Genomic DNA, 23608 nt, shown 5'->3' on the forward strand with positions numbered 1-23608 from the left:
CATAATCCTCAGGCTGCAGTCTAGATCAATATGTCAAGACAACTGTGGGACAACTCTATCACTCAGTTTTGAAAAACAAAATAAGGCAGGCCCTGGTCAAAGACAAGCCTCCATGCCCAGCCTGTCTTCCCTAAGTCCTTCTCCCCAACGCTGCAGCAATATTGGTCAAATTTCAGTCATTCCGGAATCACCTCCACAATTTTGTCTTATCCTTTAAATCATACGACTATTTATTTCTGAAATGTGAAAATTTCACATAGATTTATATGTTTTAAAAAACTATTATCTCCACTATATCTAGTAGTTCTATCTTCCCCATACACATTAAGAATAATTTCATGACTATGAAAATAAAAGATACTCATCTGAATACCACTTAAAGTGCACTGTACTTTGAGAAATTACAATAGGACATGCCACAGGGTCTCAGACCGGTCAATGACCATGATCAAAGATTGAGAGACCTGTGAATTTCAGGACCTCACCACTCATCAATTGTACAATAACCCCCATGACATAGCATGGATGGTAAATTCCTTTACACCTGAGGAAAGTGGCACAGAAAGCTGTAGCTGCTTTGTAGCTACTGAGTGGTAGAAATTAGAATCCAGGTCGTCCTTCAAAAGCAGTGGCCTTGCAGAAAAGAGCTGCGGGCTTTGGAGGAAAATAGACCTGGAGCCAGTCCAGTGGATAAACTGTCAACGGTGGTCAGGACCGCGGACTTGGGTTGCATTACAAACATTCCGCGTTCTGGCTGGAACAGTAAGGGTATTAAAATTCTTCGGATTATGTTGGGGTCTTGGAAGGGGCTGCCTCAGAAGGGATGGGGACTGGGATGTGTCACAGTCCATGAGTGAGTCTGCTAGGCCAGCGTGGTACCTGATGCTCGCTGCGGCCCCCCCACTTGTCGGCAACAGGTGGAACCCAGGCCCAAGGAGCCATGTGCTGGCCACGGTCGTGGAGCCAAATTCTCCTGTCAGTTTTCTTCTCCCTCCTTCTCATCCAACTGTTTATCAGCTTCTCAGAGAATAGCTTTTCCCAAATCTCCAGGCACAAGAACACGCGCAGACTGAAATCCGTGGATGACGGTGAGCCATCCTGAGCCCAGAGGCTGCTACCGATGCGTGCCACCGCTGTTGTATTTCCTTCTGGTTGTGTCAACTTTAGATCTTCTCATCTCTAAAGTTGCTTTTTGGTGTTGTCTGGAAGATATTTTTTAAGGTTCTTAATGTTTTTGGTGAAATCACATTAAATTGGACTTGAATTGATTTGCTTTATCTGAAATGTGAAAAGTGGATTAAAATGGTTTTATATATAGAAAGCATGTTCCCCATCCCCATCCTACCCTCACTTTTTGCAAGACGTTAGTGCAAAAGCTTTGTGCTGTGAATAAGGCGTTGGATTTTGTTGCAGTCAGACCCCACTCAATGGCCATAGCTAGTCTTTCCTAGTGCTTTAAGGTCTTAGTAAATTGCTTAATGTGAGTCTTATATTAAGAAATAATTATTTTGGTTTGGAAATTTCCTTTGGTTCTCCTCCACAGAAGAAATTTTGGAACATTAAAAGTTATAGTGAGGGGTTCCTGTCATGGTACAGCAGAAACTAATCTGACTGAGAACCATGAGGTAATGAGTTCAATTCCTGATCCCTGGCCTCACTCAGTGGGTTAAGGATCTGGTGTTTCCATGAGCTGTGGTGTAAGTCGTAGTTGCAGCCTGGATTCTGCATTGCTGTGACATAGGCCGGCAGCTGTAGCTCCAACTTGACCCCTAGCCTGGGAACCTCCATATGCTGTGGGTATGACCCTGAAAAGCAAAATCAATCAATCGATCAAATAAAAAAAGTCATACTGAGTTAAAATCATGAAACCGGAGATAAAGTTTTCAGTATCTTAAATTGAAACTATATAGATAGAATAAGGACAGGATTTGAATTACTTGGAACATGTCCTCTAAGGCCAAGACTGCCATTTTTATGAAAACTATAAGACAGAATAATTACTCCTGTCCAGCATCTAAAAGATTGTTAGTATGTATAAGCAAGTCAGTCTTCCTTCCTAAACCAAACCCAAATCTCTCAGCTTTGCATTGAAATGATAGTCTCCTTTGAGAAGGTGGGGGGGTGGGGAGAGGCTGAGTCAAAAAATCTGGCTTTTTCCATCCATTTCTCTCTCATTTAACCTCTAGATCATTCCCATATATACTTCAGGACAAACAGTGTTCTGGTACCTTCCCCACCACGTCCTCCCCACAATAAATGCCTAAAAACATAGGCTGAGCATAGAAACAAAACCCTCACTTTGTTCCCTCGCAAATTAGAGTCATAATAGAATTTTTCAAAAGAGCTTGTTAAATGCTGAGGTGGAACAAAAGGGAGTAAACAAAAATAAATTAAGAATCATAGATAACATAGTCTGGTCTTCTAAAGACTGAAGTTTCTGATTCCAGCTAGCTCACTTCCCTCGTCAGTGTTTCTGAGGAAACAGCATCCCTTTGAGAGGTAAAGAAGTAAAGCCTAGTTCAGCCTGTCCTGGGCACCCCCCTGACTGTTTGCTTCCTAGCCTGGGGTAATTTCCTCTTTTTTTTTTTTTTGTCTTTTTGCTATTTCTTGGGCCGCTCCCTCGGCATATGGAATGTCCCAGGCTAGGGGTCGAATTGGAGCTGTAGCTGCCAGCCTACGCCAGAGCCACAGCAACTCGGGATCCGAGACACGTCTGCAACCTACACCACAGCTCACGGCAACGCCGGATCGTTAACCCACTGAGCAAGGGCAGGGACCGAACCTGCAACCTCATGGTTCCTAGTCGGATTCGTTAACCACTGCGCCATGACAGGAACTCCGGTAATTTCCTCTTTGAGCTTACATTCAACTTTCTCATTTTATAAGGATATGGTTTCTTAGACATTAGGATTCCTTCACTTCCAAAACTGAGAAAAAGATTCTAACCTCTCACTGAAGTTTCCACCTACCTCCCAGCTAGCACTCTGAGTGGTAGGACTTCGTGAATGATCCCATATCGAGTGAGATCTCCTACAAAGCAGGATCCCCAGGGATTTTAATCCTGATGATCATTTATGTTTGAGAGCTAACTAAGCAATATCCCAAGAAGTTGTAGTTTGCTCTTGGAACTTTGGGTTAAGAATCTTCCTCCCCTATACCTAATAAATGAATAAAAAATACTAAAATGTAGAGAAATTCTTTTATCAAAAAAGCAACCAGACAACAAAAATGTATAGCCTAAAAAGCAAGTGGCACCCAAGGAAAGAAATAGAAGATTTTGGATCAGAATAGAATAGCACAGCATGGCAGCACTCCAGATGCCACTGTTGACCCTTAGACGTGACTGGAAAATAACTAAATTCCAAAGATTTTCATTAATACTCCCAGATCTAGAGAGAGGCAAATTGAGTGGTGTCCTATTCTTCACCCTGACCTTCCTCTGAAGGTCAACAGAGAAATGGTTACAGAGAAGTAAGAAAAATGGAGAAACTGAACAGCGGGTCTGACTCTGATGGAAACACAAGTGTCTGGACAACAAACTAGGTTTAGAGGCCGATCTACAATCCATACATTCCCTGTATGGAAATAGGATATACTTCCAGTTAAATTAGAGTGAACCCTAGCAGTGGAGAATGATGAAACCTCAGAAAATAGTGCAGAACACAGATACTCTAGCAAAGTCTGGCACAGATTCACCTGAGCTCTCCGCCTTTGTCAAATGCTGAGAACAACCAAGTGCAGAGAGCATAAAATACACTAAAACTATAGTTTCTCAGAAAAATTCAAGGACAATGGTACAGTTGTCAAAATGGCAACTCTACTTTATTGGCACAGATAGAAGTTCTGAACAAAGCCATCCAAGCACTAGTAAGATGAAAAGAGACCATATAGGACCTACACAAATACTTCATAGCTAACAAAATAAATATTGTAATTAAGGAGTACATGATTGCATGTAGAAAAACAGATAATCTACCCTTAGATGAAAAAAATAACTCAAGGAACAGATGAAAATTTCCCCACAAGTGCCGAGCTAGAGAACCACCAAATGAGAAACAGATTCAGTGAAGCATGCCTCAGAGTCAGGAAAAGATATCAGAAGGAGATGAAAAACAGATTTATCCAAGGAAATAAATTGAAGGTTAAATGATTTGAATATGAGGCAAGGCTTTCATGTTTTCTTTTTATTTCTCTAAGTGCCCACACTTTATTTCTCTAAGTGTGATCACACCAAGAATGTTTGTCCTGCATGCTCCAGATATATTTATGGGACTCTGGCAGCTGCCTCCTTCCTCTGTCCTCTAGCCTAGTGAGTGCTGATATCTGGGAAGAGGTGGGGTTTCATTATCTTTCCCATAGTAGATTTCTCAGTCTTTTCCAATACCTGCAACCCTGATTCTGAATACTTAGTTCCCTGTGATGGATATACTCAGAATACCATTGCTATCACTCCCAGGCCCTATCTTAAAAAGGTACTCATGGATATTATTCAGCAAAATGAAAATAAACTAAGGGGATATGTGGGATTCAAGAAAGAATATTTAAAAAGGAAACCAGGTGGGCGTTCCTGTCATGGCTCAGTGGTAACGAACCTGACTAGGATCCATGAGGATGCAGGTTTGATCCTTAGCCTCGCTCAGTGGGCTAAGGATCGGCATTGCCGTGAGCTGTGGTGTAGGTCACAAACATGGCATGGATCCAGTGTTGCTGTGGCTATGGTGTAGCTCAACGGCTACAGCTCTGATTTGATCCCTAGCCCGGGAACTTCCATACGCCAAGGTGTGGAAAAAGAGAGAAAGAAAGAAAGGAAGGAAGGAAGGAAAGAAAGAAAAGAAACCAGCAAAACTTAGAGTTAATTCTAAATGAGTGATTGTAAGTCAATAGTTATTTAAGTACATTAACAGTCTAATAATAATTAACTATTTGATAATAATTTAATAATTATTATTATCAAATAGTTAATACTATTTAATAAAATAATTTATTTTATTTAATAAAAATTTCAGATAATTTCTACCTCAAAAGTGGTGTGAGAAGGAAAAGAAAGAAAATAAAAGCTAATATATTAGGATCCTTATATAGGTAGAAAATGTAGATACTGACTAGGCAATGATAGAAGCATATAAAATATATCTCTCAAAAATTATAAGTAACAGGTGTCACTTTGAGGTATGACTAGAGAGAATAAAGGAACAAAGAATAAATCGATAGACTAAGATATACCTTGTAAATCCTGCTGAAAAATAAAGCAAATGTAGCAATATTAATGTTAGATAAAATAGAATTTAAATAAAAAATTCTCGAAGTAGAGGAATAGGTGATATTACATACTGACATGTAGCACAATACATAAAGATGACATATTGTGGGCTTTTATTCACCTAACAACATAGTTTTAAAATACTTGCAGCCAAAACAAAGAAAAAGAACATTTAACCAATTAAAAGACACATGGACTCATTTTACATTCCTATATCAGAAATCCACAGATGGTTAAATAAAATATAAGGTTGTAGTATAGAGAATAGTAATATATGAAATTTTCTTATCTAACCTCCAATTTTTTTCTCTTATCTGTCAAAAAAATTCCTTTCCAGGAGTTCCGTTGTGGTGCAGTGGGTTAAGGATCCAGCACAGTCACTGCTGCTGAGTTTGATCCCTGGCCCAGGGAACTTCTACATGTTGCAGGCACAGCCAACAGGAACAAAAAAAATTTCCCTTTCAGATAAACTTTAGAGTCAGTTTGCCTGATCCCATTGTTCTATTTTAAAATTGTTAATTTATTACTTCTTTATAATGCCAATCCCAAAATTTTTGTTTTGATATCTGATATATGTTGATGTCTGGCATCTCTAAGCATTTGAAATTGTGCTCCCTAATGGAAAAAGAGAAGAGGACCAAAGACAGAACTTTATGGGCTAACCACATTTTAGACATTGATAGAAGTGGAACCAGTCAGGAAACTCAAAAAGAATGGCCAGAGATGTTCCAAGAGAACTAGGAGAGGTTGATGCTGCAGAAGTTATGAAAATGTAATCAAGAGGAAGGAAGTGGCTAGATAGAAAACAAATACACAACAAATCAGGCCTTTAGGGTAAGGAAAAATCTGGTCCTGAGAATGCTGTGGAAATAGCTTATACCTCTTTCTTTAGGAGCAGAGTGAAAGAAGGAAAGAACCTATTGCTTCCTGTAGCAAATGGTCTTGTAGGTCAGCTGTCCCTCATTGATTCTTCAGTAATGGCAAAAACAACTATAAGAAAAATGGCATTCATTGAAAAAGATACATGGACCCCTATGTTCATTGCAGCACTATTCACAACAGCCTAGACGTGGAAACAATCTAAATATCCAATAACAGATGAATGGATTAAGAAAATGTGGTACATATACGCAATGGAATACTACTCAGCCATAAAAAAGAACAAAATAATGCCATTTGCAGCAACATGGATGGATCTAGAGACTCATACTAAGTGAAGTAAGTCAGAAAGAGAAAGACAAATACCATACGACATCACTTATATCAGAAATTTAATATATGGCACAAATGAACCTATCTACAGAAAAGAAACAAACTCATGGACATGGAGAATGGACTTGTGGTTGCCAAGAGGGAAGGGGAGAGAGTGCAAGGGACTGAGTTTGGGGTTAGTAGATACAAACACTTGCATTTGGAATGGATAAGCAATGAAATCCTGCTTAGAGCACAGGGAATTATATCTGATCAGTTGTGATGAAATATGATGGAGGATAATGTGAAAAAAAGGATGTATAAAAATGAATCACTGGGTCACTTTGCTATACAGCAGAAATTGACAGAATATTGTAAATCAAGTGTAATAAAAAATTTTAAAAATAAAATAACTGTTAAGAACAATAAAAAAATTGCTGGTTACATATATAAATGCTCAATCTAAATCTCTGAGATGGAACAAGATCAGAACATTCACTGACATGAAATTCAGGCTAAAGCGAAGGGAAGGAGGCCATGAGGGGCAAACAGATTTGGAAAAACAATGGAAAAGATCAAGGGACGTGAAATGATCTGAGTCATGTCAAAAAGCAAGCAAGAGAGGAAAGGAAAGAAGATTCTACTCAGAGAACAGAACATTGGAGTTTAAGACTTCATGGTTGGAGTCATCTGGAATGATGGGAAAACCCAAGTTTAGATCATAGAAATAATTTGTTTAAAGAAAGATGAAGCATCAGAGTTTCTCTGAATGGTGGAATTTCAGCTGATTTTTAAAAATGTAAACCTATTGCTTACATTTTATATATACTTACATTCTTACTTATTTCTTCTATTGTTTTATGCCTACATAAAGACAAAAATCCTGGAATTCCCGTCATGGTGCAGAGGAAACCAACCCGAATAGGAACCATGAGGTTGTGGGTTCGATCCCTGTCCTTGCTCAGTTGGTTAAGGATCTGGCGTTGCCGTGAGCTGTGGTGTAGGTCTCAGACACGGCTCGGATCTGGTGTTGCTGTGGCTCTGGCATAGGCTGGCCACAACAGCTCCAATTAGACCCCTAGCCTGGGAACCTCCATATGCTGCGGGTGCGGCCCTCAGAAAGACAAAAAGACAAAAAAAAAATCCTGTTTATATTTTGGAGAAAGTGGAGACAGACTCTCCCCACGACACCTAACCCTCAAGTGCCAATTTGTAAATCATGGGAGGAGGGTTCTGACAGGCCTGATCTTGGTCAGATACCTTCTCCCTGGATCAATAAGCATGGTGGAGGATTAGCCCAATTTTATTCAGGTGCATAACCCTTGATGTCTGGTTGGGGGCAGGGAATTCATGTAGGAGAGAGCAGTTACCTGTCATGCCATGTGTCTGGAGCCCAAGGAGGTAGCAGTTCTGCAAAGGAAGAGTGACTTATATACTTCCCAGGAGAAGGCAGAGGTGCTGGTGGTCAAAATATAAAGATCTTGGGCTCAAATCCATATTCTGTTGTTGTCATTATTAGCAAGTAAACTGAATGTGTTTTTTTAATTTTCTCAGTCTAGTTTCTCTGTCAGTATGGTGGGAATATAATAACTACCATTTGAGACTGTGAAAATTGGCTATAATTATTTATGAATAAGCACTTTTGTTTATAAATTGCTTAATAAGGACTCCATGTTTCCCATTAAGCCAGGTTCCTGACTATGGCTGCTCAGAAAAGCTGTGCATTTTTCTAATTGGTCCTTTCAAAGATGTACCTTTTCCTGGTTCACAGAGATGCCCTGTGTCTTTAACTTAACAGCAGCCCTATGTCTTTAACTTTATCTAATGTATGTGAATATATAAAAGTTAAATAAAAACCAAGTTGATAGCATATATATGTTGATAGTATGTGAGAGGAGGGAATTTCACCTCTGTAGTGTTCTTCCCCCAAACTCATATCTCCAGTCTAATCATGAGAAAAAGATCAGACAAACCCAAATTGAGGGACATTCTACCAAATATTTGAGCAGTTCTCCTCAAAACTGTCAAGGTCATGAACAACAAGGAAAGCCTGAGAAACTCACTGATCAGAGGAGGCATGATCACTAGATGCAATGTGGTATCCTGGATCATGGAACAGAAAGAGAAGATTAGTGTAAAAATTGATGAAATCTACTAAAACCTTTAGTTTATTTAAAAGTAGTATATCAACAAAAAAGCAAAAACCCCAATCAAAAAAATGGGCAGAAGTCCTAAAATAGACATTTCTCCAAAGAAGACGTATGGATGGCCAGTAGGCACATGAAAAAGTGCTCAACATCATTAATCATTAGAGAAATGAAAATCAAAACTACAATGAGGTACCACCTCACACTGGGCAGAAAGGCCATCATTAACAAGTCTACAAATAACAAATGCCGGAGAGGGTGGGGAGAAAAGGGAACCCTCCTTCACTGTTGGTGAGAATGTAAATTGGTACAACCACTAGGGAAAACAGTTTTCTGGAGGTTCCTCAGAAAACTAAATATAGAATTACCTTATGATCCAGCAATCCCACTCCTGGACACGTAGCTGGACAAAACTTTCATTCAAGATACATGCAACCCTATGTTCACTGTAGCACTATTCACAACAGCCAAGATATGGAAACAACCTAAATGTCCATCAGCAGATGAATGGATTAAGAAGATGTGGTACATATACAAAATGGAATACTACTCAGCCATAAAAAAACAAAATAATGCCATTTGCAGTGACATGGATGCAACTAGAGATTCTCATACTAAGTGAAGTAAGTCAGAAAGAGAAAGATAAATACCATATGATATCATTTATATGAGGCAACAAACAAACCTATCTACAAAACAGAAACAGAGCCACAGACAGACTTGTGGTTGCCAAGGGAGAGAGGGAGGGCATGGAATGGACAGGGAGTTTGGGGTTAGTAGATGCAAACTATTACATTTAGAATAGATAGGCAGGAGTTCCCATTGTGGCTCAGTGGAAATGATTCTGACTAGTTTCCCTGAGGACGTAGTTTCAACCCCTGGCCTCGCTCAGTGGGTTGAGGATCTGGAATTGCCGTGAGCTATGGTGTAGGTCACAGATGTGACTCTGAAGTGGCATTGCTATGGCTGCGGCATAGGCCAGCAGCTACAGCTCCAATTCAACCCCTAGCCTGGGAACCTCCATATGCCGTGGTTGTGGCCCTAAAAAGACAAAAAAAGAAAAGAATGGATAAACAATGAGGTCCTACTGTACATCACAGGGAACTATATCCAATCACTTGGGATAGAACATGATGGAAAAGAGTATGAGAAAAAGAACATTTATATATGTAACTGGGTCACTATGCTGTACAGCAGAAATTGACACAGCACTGTAAATCACTATACTCTAATAAAAAATAAAAGTAATGTTGGTTCTTAGTTTTGATAAAGGTACCATGGTAATATATTAATGATGAGGAAGCTAGGTGAAGGGTACTGAGGAACTCCGTGTATAATCTTTGCAGTTTTTTTGTAAATCTAAAATTATTCCAAAATAAAAACTTTAACAAAAAAACTGTGAGAAACAGGTAGAATTTGGATAATGGTGGGTAAGTCACGTGTATTTTGTTTCCTTGTTCCTGCCTCCTACAGTAATCCTAAAGCTAGCTGTCCCCCACATGGCTGAAGCATTAGAATCTTACCCTTTTGGCTTGGTTTTTCCTCCATTCAACTTTCCCTTGAGGATGTCAGGATTCTTCGTGGTGAGAGGAAGTAATATTCAATTGGACTTAATTTGAAAAACTATCCTAAGTTTTTCCCCAGCCAAATCAGATCTGTATCCAGTCAAACAATTTGAAATTAAATAGAAAGGTCTGATGCTTCCAAAGAGACTGTGAACCCTGTTCCTGAAATAATAGTGACTTTATTGTTAGTGTATCACAAGACAACCAGGGTATTAATTCCAGATCCTACTTAACTTTACAGAGACGTTGAAGTAAGAAAAGAGCCATCAACTGCTTTTCTTCAAACTCGTATTTTTTTAATTCAAGAACTTTCAAATATAAATTGTATATTTTTTCACAAAACCAGAATATTGAAAGTCCTCATTTGGAAGAAGTTTGTAAAACCTTGTGGCAAAACAAGACGGGGAATTATTATTATTTTTTTTAATGTTTAAAGGATTAGTTAACCAGGAATGTTTTGGCAAAACCATGGTGAATAATAAAGAAGTTATTAAAAGAGGTTTTAAAAGTATAATGTTTTAAATATAAAATGATATTTTCAATTTGTTTTCCCTTAATGTGTTTTGGAAGTTATTTTTAAGAACTTACTTGGCTGATCAAAGCTGAATGATGCTATTTCATATTTTTCCAAGTAGCAAGAGAAAATAAAAGTGAAGATTTAAATAGTATCGATAGGAAAGTGTCCAGATATATGGAAATAGTAAAGGAAAACTCTGGGGGTATGTATACCTATACCATAAAACATGAATGACAATGAAATGCATTTTTATATAAAATTGCATAACAAATAGGCTTTGTATTCACATTTTTGTGTTTTTTTTGTAGGATGTACTGTACAGAAAAATTGTCAAATGTGCACAGAAGATAATAGTGTAAGTTAACTTTTATATAAGGAAATTGTCTTGGGAATGTTATAAAGTCACACATTTACAGTTGTAGTCTAAAATATATGCTAAACTTCATTTTTACACAATTTTTTTGTCTTTTTGTCTTTTCTAGGGCTGCACCCACGACACATGGAGGTTCCCAGGCTAGCGGTCTAATCAGAGTTGCAGCTGCCAGCCTACACCAGAGCCACAGCAACGCCAGATCCAAGCCACGTCTGCGACCTACACCACAGCTCAAGGCAACGCCAGATCCTTAACCCTTAACTAAGTGAGTCCAGGGATCAGACCCACAACCTCATGATTACTAGTCGGATTCACTAACCACTGTGGCACGACAGGAATTCTGATTTTTACACAATTTTTTATAATAGGAATGACTAATAGAAGTTATTAAGATGCATTTCTGCATTTAAACCACTTATTGAAAATATAAAAATAAAGGAAATAATTTAGTACAAACACATACTTCCTCCAGAAAATTATACTTAAAAAGCAAAACAGTTCTTCATTTTGAAAAAAATTATACTGACTTTGTGAAGAATTTTTTGTAAGTCAAGGAAAAGATAAGCCCCTTGAGATGCATTGACAGTTTTCTTGCCACTCTATTCCCTCAAGACTAGAATGGATGGCACACTGTTATTCCTTAGCCACGATGACGCTAAGGTCCCCTTCTCTGATGATTGGACGTCTGACATCATTATTCTTCAGATAAACAGAAATGCCAAAAGTAATGAGAGAAATAGTGTTACTTTCTCCACAGAGAGTTTTGCAGCAACCCTCACAAAACCGTTTTATTTTTTTTATTATAGTTGATTTACAATGTTCTGTCAATTTCTGTTGTACAGCAAAGTGACGCAGTTATATATACACATTCTTTTCCTCATATTATCTTCTATCGTTTGTATCCCAAGTGGTTGGATGTAATTTCTTGTGCTATACAGCAGGACCTCATTGCTTATCCATTCTAAATGTAATATTTTGCATCTACCAACCCCAAACTCCCCGTCCATCCCACTCCCACCCTCTCCTCCTTGGCAACCACAAGTCTGCTCTTCACATCTGAGTCTGTTTCTCTTCTTTTTTTTTTTTTTTTGTCTTTTTGCTATTTCTCGGGCCGCTCCTGCGGCATATGGAGGTTCCCAGGCTAGGAGTCGAATTGGAGCTGTAGCCACGGGCCTACGCCAGAGCCACAGCAACGCGGGATCCAAGCCGCGTCTGCAACCTACACCACAGCTCACGGCAATGCCGGATCGTTAACCCACTGAGCAAGGGCAGGGACCGAACCCGCAACCTCATGGTTCCTAGTCGGATTCGTTAACCACTGCGCCACGACGGGAACTCCTGTTTCTCTTCTATAGACAGGTTCATCTGTGCCATATTTTAGATTCCACATATAAGTGATATCATATTTGTCTTTCTCCTTCTGACTGACTTCACTTAGTATGAGAATGTCTAGTTGCATCCATGTCACTGCAAATGGCATTATTTTTTTCTTTTTATGACTGGGTAGTATTCCATTGTGGATATATATACCACATCTTAATCCATTCATTTGTCGATGGACATTTAGATTGTTTCCATGTCTTGGCTGTTGTGAATAGTGCTGTAGTGAACTTAGGGGTGCATGCATCTTGTTGAACGAAAGAAAGTTTTGTCCAGCCCAGGAGTGGGATTGCTGGATCATAAGGTAATTCTATATTTAGTTTTCTGAGGAACCTCCAGAAAACTGTTTTCCCTAGTGGTTGTACCAATTTACATTCTCACCAACAGTGAAGGAGGGTTCCCTTTTCTCCCCACCCTCTCCGGCATTTGTTATTTGTAGACTTGTTAATGATGGCCTTTCTGCCCAGTGTGAGGTGGTACCTCATTGTGGTTTTGATTTGCCTTTCTCCAATAATTAGTGATGTTGAGCACTTTTTCATGTGCCTACTGGCCATCCATACGTCTTCTTTGGAGAAATGTCTATTTAGGACTTCTGCCCATTTTTCGATTGGCTTCTTTGGTTTTTTGCCCTTGAGTTGTATGAATTGTTTTCATATTTTTGAGATAAAATTATTCTGATCTAACCAGCATTAGAGAACTGATAATTAACACCAAAGACAAAGAAACACAAAATCCCTTATTAGAAAAGGGCACACTTGAGTAATTGCTGCCTGTCATAATGATCTAGATATATCACTCTGTGCATCTTATCCTTCTCCAGGCCACTCCTCCAATTTAATGAGGCCCTGGGTTCCTGGCTCATGGACTTCTTCACCCAGTTCCTGCAAGCTCCTTTTCACTTGGAGATGGCCCAGACATCCTCAGTCTCGCAGGTCCTGACTTCCACAAACCTGTGCTTTTTAAAAAGTTACTTCCATGGCCACACCCTGAGCCCTGCACAATCTGCAATAGTTCTTTCATTCTCATTCCATTACACTGTACCTAGTTTTTGACTTCAACAAGACAAGACTGTCCTCTCATACTTTCTCTTTCTACCTTTCTTTGTCAATGGAAAATTTAAAACATGAGAAAACAGTATAGTAAAATTTATGCCCCCAAGATCCATATTGGCCAGTATTTTTTCATTTATGCATTCTCCCCTTAAGATGGATTATTTTGAACCAAATAATAGTATGGATACCATATCATTTTATTTGCATATAAATCTATTTTTATACTGTCTGTAAAATAGATAAAGACTTTGCTTTAAAATATTACAAGTCTATTATCATACTTGAAATTTAACAACTTTTTAATATCATCAAGCACCTAGGAAATAATCACATTTTTCTTACTGTTTAATAATATTTTAATATTTTCATTTTGAACCAAATCCTTGCATTGCAGTTGGCTGATATGCCCTTCACATCTTTCTTTCTTAAAAATCCATATAGTCCTCCCTCTTTTTCCTTTATTGCAACTTGTTTGTTACAGAAACTGAATTGTTGGTCCTCTTGAGTTTCCTACAGTCCGGGTTTTTCTGGTCATATCCCCATGACATGCCTTGTCATGTTCCTCTTTTCCATGTTCTTCTCTTCTTGTAAACTGGTAATTAGATATGGAGGCTTAATCAGATTCCGTTTCATCTTCTGGCAGGAATACTTCATGCTGCGGGCTTTCATTAGGAGGCAGAAAGATCTGTTGTCTAGCATTTCGTGATGTTAGCAGCCTTGATGATCCTTGTCTGGATCTTTTATTTCATTGGGGGTTGCAAAATCACCACTATTTAAATACTCTTGTCTTCTTACCTTTAACTGGTCTTGGGTCTACATTCCCCAGCCCTATTTTGTCCTTTGGTCTATCTTTTCATTTGCTATGCATTATTAACCTATTGCTGCTGGAGCATAATGCATCAAAGTCTGAATTAGTATAAATACAACTTCACAATTTTTTAAATTATTTTTTAAGAACTTTATTTTTTATTTTTATTTTTTCTCTTTTTTTTGGCCTTTTCTAGGGCTGCTCCTGCGGCATATGGAGGTTCCCAGGCTAGAGGTCTAATCGGAGCTGTAGCCACCAGCCTACACCAGAGCCACAGCAACATGGGATCCAAGCCAAGTCTGCAACCTACACCATAGCTCACAGCAACGCCAGATCTTTAACCCAATGAGCAAGGCCAGGGATGGAACCCGCAACCTCGTGGTTCCTAGTCGGATTCGTTAACCACTGAGCCACAGTGGGAAGTCCTTAAGAACTTTATTTTTTAGGAGGACCTTGGTGGCCCAGCATGTTAAAGATCTGGCATTGCTACTTTGGCAGCTCAGGCCACTACTGTGCCATGGGTTCGATCCCTGGCCCAAGTACTTCCACATGCTAATGGGTGTGGCCAAAAAAAACTTTATTTTTTATTGAAATATGGTTTATGTACAACATTTTATTAGTTTCAGGTGTACTACACAGTGATTTGACATTTGTACACATTATGAAATGATTGCCATGGTAAGTCTGGTAACCACCTCTCCCTACACAATGTGATTTCAATATTCTTGACCATGTTTCTTACGCTGTATGATACATCCCCATGTCTTACTTATTTTATAACTAGAGGTTTGTATCTCTTAAACTCCTTCACCTATTTCACCACCTCTCTTCAATTCACACTTTCTGGTATTACCTGAGTTCAAATACTACCTATTACTTGCCGTTGATTAGCACCATTTCCTAAAATTTCCTGCAGTGGCAATTTCAAAATTTTGTTACCATCCTTAAAGTTCCCATATCATCCCACTAATTCTTTTTTTTTTCTTTTTTCTTTTTTTTGTCTTTTCCCCTTTTTTTCTAGGGCCACTTCCCATGGCATATGGTGGTTCCCAGGGTAGGGGTCTAATTAGAGCTGCAGCCGCAGGCCTACACCAGAGCCACAGCAACACGGGATCCGAGCCGTGACTGCAACCTACACCACAGCTCAAGTCAACGCCGGATCCTTAACCCACTGAGCAAGCCAGGGATTGAACCCGCAACCTCATGGTTCCTAGTGAGATTCATTAACCACTGCACCACAATGGGAACTCCTTCATCCCACTAATTCTTAACAGATGACTTTGTATCTGATTTTATATGTAACAAAGAGGCTCTAGGTATAAACTTCACTCCCCAACTGATAAAGTTTCTGTCATTCTTACCCATCCATTCTTGTACATCCTCTTAAAGGAAGACGAATACTACCTCCAACTCTTCTATAGTTCTGTTTTGGATCTTGAACATGTACATTTTTGAATTATAACTCATATCATACAATTTGTGAGCACATGTTTTATTTATCTTTACTTCTCTAACACCTCATGTATTTCCCAGCTCGTGATCATATTCAAAAACTTTTGAATTGAATTAACACTTGAGCCATTAGAAAGTGAAATTATATTAAACACACTCTATAATGTAACAAGGTAGAGAAATTAGCCATTATGGCAATTCTGGGGATATATATAGTTGGTCTTTTTAGGGCTGCACCCATGGCATATGGAGGTTCCCAGGCTAGGGGTCGAATCGGAGCTACAGCTGTGAGCCTACACCACAGCTCAGAATCGGAGCTACAGCTGTGAGCCTACACCACAGCTCATGGCAATGCCGAATCCTTAACCCACTTAGCAAGGCCAGGGATTGAACCCACAACCTCATGGTTCTTAGTCGGATTTGTTTCCGCTGCACCACGATAGGAACTCCATGGGGATATGTATATTTGAGGGTAATTTGTAATACATTCTCATGCCTCACAGAGATGAATAAAAGTGGTAATTCCATATGGTCAACATAGAATTAGGATATCTTTTGCCAAAAGATACCCTCTTCTCCCAGGAGTTGGAAGGACACTAGGCTTTTGATGACAATGTCTGCTACCTCCCATATTCCCAGAGAGAGTGCCAGAATTTATAGATGGCAATTCATCAAACAATCGAGAACATTTGAATCTTTGTATGATTAGAGGGGATGACAGAAGTCCTGGTAAGGCTAGGACTGTCCTAAACTTTATGGTTGTGCCCACACCATTGACTTGGTGACATTACTATACCAATTCCTTTTCATTTCCCCAGAATATTCCAATTTGAATTATAAGTTATATGCTTATCATCTTAACTATAAGGGAATCTTCCTCAGATTCTATCTAAAACTTTTCCTTGTACTTCAATAGTAAATAACTAGCCTTCCTAGAGTTAAAAAGCATTCTTACCAAAAACAAATAAAAAGCAAATAGTTTACTGTACTACCCCCAATATGCAACTCATAAACACAGCCTGTGAAAAACATTGTATTTTTCGGGGTATCTTTTCTTCCATTAGAAATAAAATTCTGAAAACCATTCTAAGAAACTTAGTGCTAACTTTCACCTGGGCTTTTATTCTATTCAGAATCATTTATGTGTCACTGAATTATTAGAATTATAGTTTTCAATCATGATGTCACAATAGTGAAATTTGTCATAAGTAATTTTTTTTTGCTAATGACAGAAGACTGAGTTTTGCAATCAACTTAAAAAATAAATTCGAATATTGGAGTTCCCTTTTTGGCTCAGTGGTTAATGAACCCAACTAGTATCCATGAGGACACAGGTTTGATCCACTCAATGGGTTAAGGATCCAGCATTGCCATGAGCTGTGGTGTATGTCACAGACTCGGCTAGGATCCTGAGTTGCTGTGGCTGTGGCATGGGCCAGCGGCTAGAGCTCCAACTTGACTCCTGGCCTGGGAACCTCCATGTGCCATGGGTACAGCCCTAAAAAGCAAGAAAATAATAAATAAATAAATTAGAGTAGATTCTAGATTTTGTTTGTAATGACATCTTTCTCATTCATTGAATCTTTTTTTTTTTTTTTTTTTGCCAGAAACATAATCGCATATTCTTTTTTCCCCTGAATTGTGATTTACCCACACACATACACGGACACACACACACACATGATGTTTATTGTTTGGTTAAAAACTGGAAATCTGATATGTTACTTCTATAGCAAGAGCTCAGTGTTGGGCCTTGCATTTTACATGGTGACGTGAGTACAGAATTTGGCCTTGACTTCTTTACTTAGGAGAGAGATTTAGATTAATTCATGTTCACAATGGAAAAGCAGCTGTACACAGAGGCAGATACTTACACACATAGAGTCTTTGAATACTGATTTTTACTGTTGGGAGACTATTCCCAAGAGACTTGAAAAAAATCTGCCATTTCAATCATTCATTGCATCTTGATATGGATTATTGGTTGGAATGAAAGGAACAAAGTCATAGCAAAGGCCCAACAGGAATTTTTTTTTTGCTTTTTAGGGCACACCCACAGCATATGGAAGTTCCCAGGCTAGGGGTCGAATCAGAGATGCAGCTGGTGGCCTACACCACAGCCACAGCAGTGCAGGATCTGAGGTGCGTCCTCGACCTACACTACAGCTCACGGCAATGCCAGATCCTTAACCCACTAAGTGAGTCCAGGGATCAGACCCGCAACCTCATGGTTACTAGTCGGATTCCATTCTGATATGTCACAATGGGAATTTTTCAGTCTCCTTCCACTACCTCACCTGCTGCACAGTTCAGGGAATGACCACCACTCACATGCTTGTGAAATGCATTAATAAATGGCATCCCTCACACTCCACAGACATGCCCACTTTGATATTTATTTTTCTGAAAAATTGTGTGTGTGTGTTTATTGAGGTATGGAGTAGGGGAGCATAGACAGAGTTGTGGATCCAAATCTGGTTATGCCAGAACATGTGGTTATCATCTGTCAAGAGTCTCTCGGCAGAAAAAAAAAATGTGGTGAACCAGTTTCATGGATTATTCTCCAAGGCAAGTATTCCCAGCACCTTACCTGCTATTGGTGTGATCATCCTTCTGGAGCTTGAGCAGAGAAGTTCAGGGTCATCTGTCGGCTTCAAGTTTCTCATTTTTCTTCTGAACCAATTCAGCATCTTGTCTTTTACACTTTTTCCCTTTCGGAGTCCATTTGCAGTTCCAAAGCTAATCCCTTAGTCTTTACCTCTACATACATCATACACACACAGACACATACATATATTCATAAACTAAGAACAATGTTCATTTCCTTGTTTCCTCTATGACCAGTTCAGTCTAGTTATCTGCATTGACTCCTTCCTTTCTGAGTTCATACAAAATTGAAAAAATAAAACAAAGCCTCCATATTATTTCTTTCTAGCAGCTAAAGTCTTTATTCTACCATTGCTTCTCATCACATTATCTGATTTAAGCCATAGCAAACTGATTTAGAAGTTACAAGACTCTTCATAGCCAAATGCAATGACCTTTCAAATTGGTCACTCATTCTGGAGACTTGCTTCTTTGTTGGTGAATTTGGCTTTACTCTGCCCTGCTTCTTCCCTAACCTTTCCATTTCATTTACCAACTCTTCTTCCTCATCCTTTATGGTGCTCCTAAGCATTTTTTATGCTGGGTTCTTATCCTTATGACATCTCACCTACTGCCATGGCCTCTGCTAGTATCTGCACATAAAAAAATTCAAAATTCATATCCTTAGACCTCATAGACTCTGGGCCTTGAGGTCACATTCACAATTGCTTGATTGACATTTCGCCCTAGAGTTTTTCATCACCTCAAGCTCAAATTTTCTGTAACTAAATTTGTCATTTTCCTTCCCCCCAAAACTCATTTTATTTACTACTTTATCATTTCTGGTAGCATTCTCTCAGAACTCATAATTTTAGAAATCTTTGGCTTCACTCTCTTCCTTTTTCTCTCTCTGTAGCTCATGAAGGCCTATCAATCCTTCCATTCCCTCCTTTTGATAGAAACAGTCTGAAGCTTCCTACTCCACCCTCCACCTCCCCACCCACCCCCCCCCCCCCCCCCGCCCTGGTCCCTCCCATCCCTTTTGATGCCTTTTTCATTATATTAAAGTAGGGCTTTCATCATGTCACCTTTGAGCTCAATATAATTCAGTTGAATCCCTATTATTAAGAAGCACAAATTTTGGATAAGTACACAGGAATGGAATTGCTGGATCATATGATAATTCTACTTTTAACTTTCTGAGCAAAATTCATTCTGTTTTTCATAGTGGCTGAACTCATTTACATTCCCACCAGCCCTGCTTTTCTCCACATCCTCATTAATACTTATTATTTCTTGTCTTTTTGATGATAGCCATTCTGACAGCTGTGAGGAGATATCTCGTTGTGCCTTTGATTCGCATTTCTGTGATGATAAGTGATGTTGAGCATCTTCTCATGTACCTGTTGGCCAGTTACATGACTACATTGGAAAAATGCCTTTTCACAATCCCTCTGCACAGGCTCTTCCCACATCTTGCCTCATGTTCCCTTCAGTCTGCATCCACGTCTTCCCTTTTGATGACAGCAAGGTGCCCTAGTGTAGGGCCATCCTGCTCATCATGTTGAATCCACGGAAGCACAGGGGAGTCACACCCAAGGGTACACACCTTTGACCAGTGAGTGACTGAAGCATTTAAACAACACCCTCCATCTGACAAACTGTCCCAGAATATGGCAAAATTGGCATCTCAGAAGTTGGTCCTGAAAGATTAAGTGATCAATCATACCTAGTGGTGGCCAGATCAAAAATGTGTCATCTTACTGTTTTGTTCTCTCCTTTGCTTTGCTCTCATTCCTCACCATTGTTCTCTGGAATTGCACTCCTATATAAACACTTTGCCTCATCTCTGCTTTCTGGGGAACGGAGATGTTATCTAATTGATTAAATAAGACATTATTTATTCAGTGGATCTGTACAGTCATTAAAAAGTGACATGGAGGAGTTCTCTTGTGGCTCAGCAGGTTAAGGATCCAGTGTTATCACTGCAATAGCCTGGGTCCCCGCCATGGCTTTGGTTCAGCTCACAGCCTAGAGAAATTCTTTATGCCGAGGACATGGCACCCTCCCCCGCCCCCCCAAAAAAGACATGGAAAGACAATAGCCTTTTTTAAATTTTGTTTTATGATCACACACATGGCATAATGGAAGTTATGGGGCCAGGGATTGAATCCCAGCCACACTGTGATTTATACCGCAGCTGTAGCAATGCCAGTTCCACAACCCACTGCACGGGGCCAGGGATCAAACCTGCACATTGGCAGTGACCTGAGATGCTACAGTTGAATTCTTTTTTTTTTTTGTTTTTTGTTTTTTGCTATTTCTTGGGCCGCTCCCGCGGCATATGGAGATTCCCAGGCTAGGAGTCGAATTGGAGCTGTAGCCACGGGCCTACGCCAGAGCCACAGCAACACGGGATCCGAGCCGCGTCTGCAACCTACACCACAGCTCACGGCAATGCTGGATCGTTAACCCACTGAGCAAGGGCAGGGACCGAACCTGCAACCTCATGGTTCCTAGTCGGATTCGTTAACCACTGCGCCACGACAGGAACTCCTACAGTTGAATTCTTAATGCACTGTGCCAAGGAGGGAACTCCAACAATAGTTACAAAATTGTAGGGGAAAAAAAATAGCTTATCCAGGCCCTCTGTCCATTTTTTAATCAGGTTGTTTGGGGGTTTTGTTTGATATTGAGTTGTGTGAGTTCTCTGTATATTTGCTTATCAACTCCTTACTGGGCATATCATTTGCAAATATCTTCTCCCATTCAGTAGGTTGTCTTTTTGTTTAGTTGACTCTTTCCTTTGCTGTGCAAAAGTTCTTAAGTTTGATTAGGTCCCATCTGTTTTCTTTTGCTTTTGTTTCTCTTGCCTAACAAGAAAGATCCAAAAAAATATTGCTAAGACTAATGTCAAAGGGTATACTGCCTATGATTACTTCTAGGAATTTTATGGTTTCAGGTGTTACATTTGCATCTTAAATCTATTTTAAGCTAATTTTTTATACAATATGAGAAATACTCTAATTTTGTTCTTTTACATATAGCTATTCAGTCTTCCCCAAACGACTTTTTTAAATAACAGCTTTATTGATAGATAATTTACATACGTCCAAATCACCCTTTTAAAATGTACAATTCTATGGTTTTTCTTAGCCAGATAGTTGTATGACTATCACCATAATCAATGTTTGAGCACTTCCATCGCCCACAAAAGAAACTCCATACTTATCAGCAGCTACTCCCCACTTCTGCCCAGACACAACCAGCTAATGCAACCACAGATCTACTTTCTGTCTTATAGAGTTGCCTGTCCTAAACAGTCCATATGGCCTTTTGTGACTGGTTTCTTTCACTCAGCATGATATTTTCAAGGTTTATCCATGTTGTAGCATGTACCAAAATTTCATTCCTCTTAATAGCTCAGTAACACTCTATTGTATGAATATTCCACATTATATCCACTCACTACCAATGCCACTTATCAAAGAAACTGTCTTTTCTCCATTGTATACTCTTCCCTCCCTTGTCATAGATTAACTGACCCTATGTGCATGAATTTGTTTCTTGGCTCTCTGTTCTGTTCCACTGATTTATGTTTCTGTTTTTGTGCATGTCATACTGTTTTGATTACACTAATTTTAAAAGATATACACACCCCAATGTTCATAGCAACATTGTTTGCAATAGCCAAGATACCGGCACAATGTAAGTGGCCATCAGCAGATGAAAGGATAAAGAAGATGTGACATATATACAATGGAATATTACTCAGCCATAAAAAAGAATGAAAAATTGCCATTTGTAACAACATAGATGAACCTAGAGGGTATTATGTTCAGTGAAATAAGTCAGACAGGAGAAAGACAAATACTGTATTATTATATTTTTTTTTTTTACTAATCTGTGGAATCTAAAAAAATAAACGAAAAAACATGACAAAATAGAAACAGTCTCACCAATGCAGAGAACAAAATGGTGGTTATCAGAGGGGAAAAATGTAGGAGGAGGAGCAAAATAGGTGAATGGGATTACGAGGTATGAACTACGAGGTTTAACATATATAAATTATAAGGATGTAATGTATAGCACAGGGTATATAGTCAATATTTTTTTCCTTTTTTGGCCACCCCACAGCATATGGAAATTCCCTGGCCAGGGATCAGATCTGAGCTGCAGTTGTGATCTATGCTATAATTGTGGCAATGCTGGGTCCTTAACATGCTGGGCCAGGCCAGGGGTCAAACCTGCATCCTAGTGCTCCAGAGATGCTGCCAATCCCCTTGAGCCACAGCAGGAACTCTTTATAGTCAATATTTTATAATAACTGTATAGAGTATAATCTTTAAAAAATCAAACTTCTGTTTTATATATCTAAAACTAAGATAATATTGTAAGTCAACCATACTTCAATTTTTTAAAAGAAAAGAAAAGAAAAAAAACCCACAAACTCTTTAGTCTGGTTCAAAACCCATCACAATCTGAGAAAATTTTACCTTTCCAAATAATTCAATGAAATTCCATGATGACAGATTTCACTTCTTTCACAGTGGAAATCTGTTCTTTATTCTACCATAATCTCTGCATCTAAAGCCCTCCCTTCCTGCACAGATTTTACTTATTCCTCAAGGAGCAAATTCTTCCTATTCCCTAAAAGAAATCTTATCTAGTCATTCAACTAGAAGTGAGTAATTTCTCTTATGAACTCCTATTACTTTATCTGTTCCACTACTTTTGACATGATAGTATTCTTTCCTTAGAGATATTTTGGTTTTTTTTTGTAGAGTGGATATGTTGTACCTGCCAGTTAAATTTTCAACCACCAGAAAACAGTGCTTTGTATATCAGTGGATAACCTAACCTTCACTATCTAGCATTTGTTCATAAATCATTAGTAAATACTATCTCTCTTTCTCTCTCTCTCTTTTTTTTCTGTTGCCCCTAGGCCAGGGAACAAACCCACACCACAGTAGCCACCTAAGCTGCTGCAGTGACAATGCTGGATCCTTAACCTACTGACCACAAGGGAATTCCAGTAAATGCTCTTTTTACCCTTTCTATGTTCACTATTTTAAAATCCCTCTTTTCAGAGTTCCCATCATGGCTCAGTGGTAACAAACCTGACTAGTATCCGTGAGGACCTGGGTTCGATGCCTGGCCTCACTCAGTGGGTTAAGGATCTGGCATTGCCGTGAGCTATGGTGTAGGTTGCAGATGCGGCTCAGATCCTGCATTGATGTGGCTGTGGTGTAGGCCAGCAGCTATAGCTCTGACTTG

The 23608-nt window shown here is 39.2% G+C and overlaps 1 protein-coding gene across 1 annotated transcript in view; it reads left to right on the forward strand.

Moving 5' to 3' along the window:
- The first annotated feature begins 881 nt into the window (after nucleotides 1-881).
- Nucleotides 882-23608, forward strand: part of PTTG1IP2 (PTTG1IP family member 2) — a 32360-nt gene continuing 9633 nt past the window's right edge. Inside the window, exons 1-2 of the mRNA XM_047754390.1 lie at nucleotides 882-1088; nucleotides 10989-11035. Coding sequence (XP_047610346.1) covers nucleotides 941-1088; nucleotides 10989-11035 — 195 coding nt within the window. The 5' untranslated portion in view covers nucleotides 882-940. The remainder of the gene's footprint in view (nucleotides 1089-10988; nucleotides 11036-23608) is intronic.

This window comes from Phacochoerus africanus, chromosome 11, assembly GCF_016906955.1.
Source record: "Phacochoerus africanus isolate WHEZ1 chromosome 11, ROS_Pafr_v1, whole genome shotgun sequence".
In the NCBI taxonomy this organism is placed as follows: Eukaryota; Metazoa; Chordata; class Mammalia; order Artiodactyla; family Suidae; genus Phacochoerus; species Phacochoerus africanus.